Source organism: Pseudochaenichthys georgianus, unplaced genomic scaffold (genome assembly GCF_902827115.2).
Source record: "Pseudochaenichthys georgianus unplaced genomic scaffold, fPseGeo1.2 scaffold_516_arrow_ctg1, whole genome shotgun sequence".
NCBI classification, from domain to species: Eukaryota; Metazoa; Chordata; class Actinopteri; order Perciformes; family Channichthyidae; genus Pseudochaenichthys; species Pseudochaenichthys georgianus.
The window spans coordinates 77,959-81,445 of record NW_027263077.1 but is presented as its reverse complement, the minus strand read 5'-3'; the positions used below and the strand labels follow the sequence as shown (position 1 = coordinate 81,445).

Here is a 3,487-nt window from a genome sequence, read left to right as displayed (position 1 = left end):
AAAAATGGGAGAAACCTCAGGGAGAGCAACAGAGGAGGGATCCCTCTCCCAGGACGGACAGACGTGCAATAGATGCCGTGTGTAAATTGAAAAGATAATACATTTGCAACATAGGTAGTCCAAATGTTTGGAAATGCATATGTGTATATTAGGAAGATGAATCCACGAGGATATCCATCCAGGACCTATGATCCAGGACCACAGCCACGACTCAAGATCCAGCGCTCGCGATCCAGGACCGCAGGATCATCCATGACTCCGGATCCCAGCGTATATAGACACCAAAAAGAAAGACATTTGGGGAAGCTGGGTTAATCGGAACATGAGTGTACACGGGTATAGACAGAGAGAAGGAAGAAGTAAGATGTCCTCCGACAAACTAAGCCTATATCAGCAAAACTAGCGGGTCTGGTGGAATAGCAACCATTGACTAGAGTGGCCGCGATCGCTAAAAACGCCGCAGCGCAGACGCTCCTGGTGGGATTAGGGGGTAAGCAAGACAAGAATAGAGACAAGTCCTTTGTCTGAAGCTATTAGAAGGTCATTTAGTCCGCCCATAACTATTCCATGGAGAATTTAGTTTTAAATTAGGATTAATTTACGATATATATTTCAGTTATAGATTATCTAACTAAATCAAAGACCTGATTAGCTCTCACAACATAATTTCACTTTTACCATGTTCTTCACCCAACAGTCAAGCTTGGGCATCAGTAGCCTTTCAAATCACACCCTGTTTAATGGTTAATGTTAATGACCAAATCTTATATTAAATATCTTTTTACGTTTGTTTATGTTCTTTTGCATCATTTTAGTGGGCTCAAGACAAGGAATCCTATACTATTTTCTTGTCTTTTGGTGCTTGTTGGCTGCTGCATTCTGTTATATTTGAGGTGAGTACCAAGGCATCATTATTGTTTTTGGATACCTATTAGAGCACATTTGAGCCAATTTTGTTTGTGTTTTGTGCAGACACGCTCCAAAATGATTTTCTCCTTTGTCTCACTATGGTAATTTTTTTATACTAGGTATTTAGCAAACTTTGTTCCTGTGGACAACCTGCCGGCAAACGGAGAAGGAAAATTGAGACACATCATCAATTTAGATGACACTCTTCACTTTGGGTAAGAGACCTTACACTTTTAGTTTTGACTGCATACTAAAGGGCATATTTAAAACAATGTAGCCCACGTTTCTGAAGCTTACAAGATTATCATTTGAACATTTTAACTGTATTTCAATATCTTTGTTTTGATGTGTCGGCAAGTTGGTTTGTGTGTCTGGAACATTTGTTGGAGTTTCTTATAGATTGGAGAACACCTTTCATGAATCTACTTATTCAATAATCTTAGAATAAAAATGACTTATTTCTGGAACAAATATAGTTGATTTATCATTGGAAGATGGGATCTATCAACATATGACAGTCCCCTGGCATTATCTCTGTTATCTTTGTAAGATTGGCTAAATGTATCTGAAAAGATACTTGCAGGTTTCCTGTCCTAGTGAGCATTCGAGATAAATACTGTTATACTTTAAATGCCAACTGGTCTCTACTTATAGAATGTGATGCCTTTTGGGCTTCGGAATGCATCAGCTACATTACAACGACTTAAGAATCATGTTATTCAATTATACATTTCCCTTTAGCACTTTGGACTTTGAAACATTGTAAATCTCCTCTAATGATCATTTAAAATATATGTATTTTTGTCTTCCATTTCAGGGCCAGACAAGGGGTTGAAACACGTACATCTTGGAAAGCTCCTATCATCTGGGAGGGGATGTTTGAGTCCGATCTATACGACCAGAAGCACATCCAAAACCAGACATCTGTGGCCCTTACCGTGTTCGCTGTGGGAAGGTTTGTTTGTCCATCACCACTAGCAGTTCAGTCGTAAACTGGTAGCACTTTGCCAATGCTTTGATACTATGAATTATTTGTACATATGAACAAATGAATACATTCTATAACCGAATGAGATTCAGTCCGATTACTTTACTTGGGTTCAGACAGTAAAGTCAGCAAATGTGCGCATATGATATATTTCTCAAATAATTAAATCAAATATGTTACTACTGTGTTTTCATCATAACATACTTTTAAGCAACACGTTTTTTGTTTGTGTTCCTCTCCTTCCCTACCCAAGGTACCTAGATGCCTACCTGAAGACCTTCCTTACCTCTGCAGAACAACATTTTATGTTGGGATTAAAGGTGACATATTACGTGTTTACGGATCTACCAGGGAAAGTACCAAGTATCGAGCTTGCTCCTAACCGAAATGTAAAGATTATGCAAGTGGAAAAGCACTCCAGGTGGCAGGACATTTCTATGATGCGCATGAAAACTATATCAGACGCCATAGAATCAGAGATTCATCACCACTGCAACTATGTCTTCTGCTTTGATGTGGATCAGGAGTTTAAAGGAAGATTTGGCTCAGAGGCTCTGGGGGATTCTGTGGTTTTGTTACACGCATGGTATTACAACGCTCCAAAATATAAATACACCTATGACAGAAACCCCAGATCCAAAGCCTTCATGGAAACCGGAGATTACTACTACCATGCTGCTGTCTTTGGAGGGTTGTTGAAAAAAGTGAAGAATTTGACAGATTACTGCTTTTTAAATATCATGGAGGACAAACTGAACAATGTGGAGGCTTTGTGGCACGATGAGAGTCATCTAAACAAATACTTTTGGATCAACAAACCAAGCAGGTTACTCTCCCCTGAGTACTGCTGGGACCAGGTTATAATGGAAAAGAGGGACATAAACGTCATGCGCCTCATATGGGCACCTAAAGATTATGTGGGACTTCGTCCTTAGGAGATTGCTTACAAAAAACACAAATTAATATAACTTTGCAAGAAAGTTGCAATAATGTTTCCTTAAAGCTTTGTATTGGATTATTCACTATATCTTCCGAAAATTCCACTGGTAAATCTAAATGCTTTTCTTTGTTTTATAATATTTATTAATGGATATGTCAAATATGTGTAATTTAAAAAAAAAAACGATTTAAATATTTTTTTTCCTCTAAAGCAATTTTCCAAAAACGTTAGTGCTGTTTGTTTTCATTTTACCTCAATCAATCTTTAGATATTAATTGACATAATTACTGAATAAAATTCTTCCTCAAACATTATGTTTTCTGAGCATTATTACCGTTCTCAATCACCCTGGCATTTACACAAGAGACACAACCCAATTGTGGTCGAAGAGGGCAGAAAAATCGGAAACATTTGGAGGAGTTGACAAATTATAAACTAGATTATAGAATTTGTCTAATTTTGGTCTTTCATTTTTTATAAATATTGTTTGAGGGCAACTTAGAGTTCTTAATTTGAGAGCACTGTGCTTGTTGTGACCTATTTATGGGGGAGGTTTGTTGGCATTTTCTTCACAGCTTGCAGTATGCACAGGTTTCATGGTTGAATACACAATAACACAAATAATATATTTCTGATAACATTACAACAAG

At 37.6% G+C, this 3,487-nt stretch overlaps 1 protein-coding gene across 1 annotated transcript; it reads left to right on the top strand.

The window, feature by feature from the left end:
- Positions 1 to 1,028: 1,028 nt before the first annotated feature.
- LOC117442977 (alpha-1,3-galactosyltransferase 2-like) lies at positions 1,029 to 2,965 on the top strand (the record flags this gene model as incomplete). Its single annotated transcript, XM_034078936.2, has 3 exons — positions 1,029 to 1,124; positions 1,727 to 1,864; positions 2,151 to 2,965. Coding segments are annotated over 3 exons (916 nt in total), but the record flags the coding sequence as incomplete, so codon positions are not given.
- Positions 2,966 to 3,487: the final 522 nt, after the last annotated feature.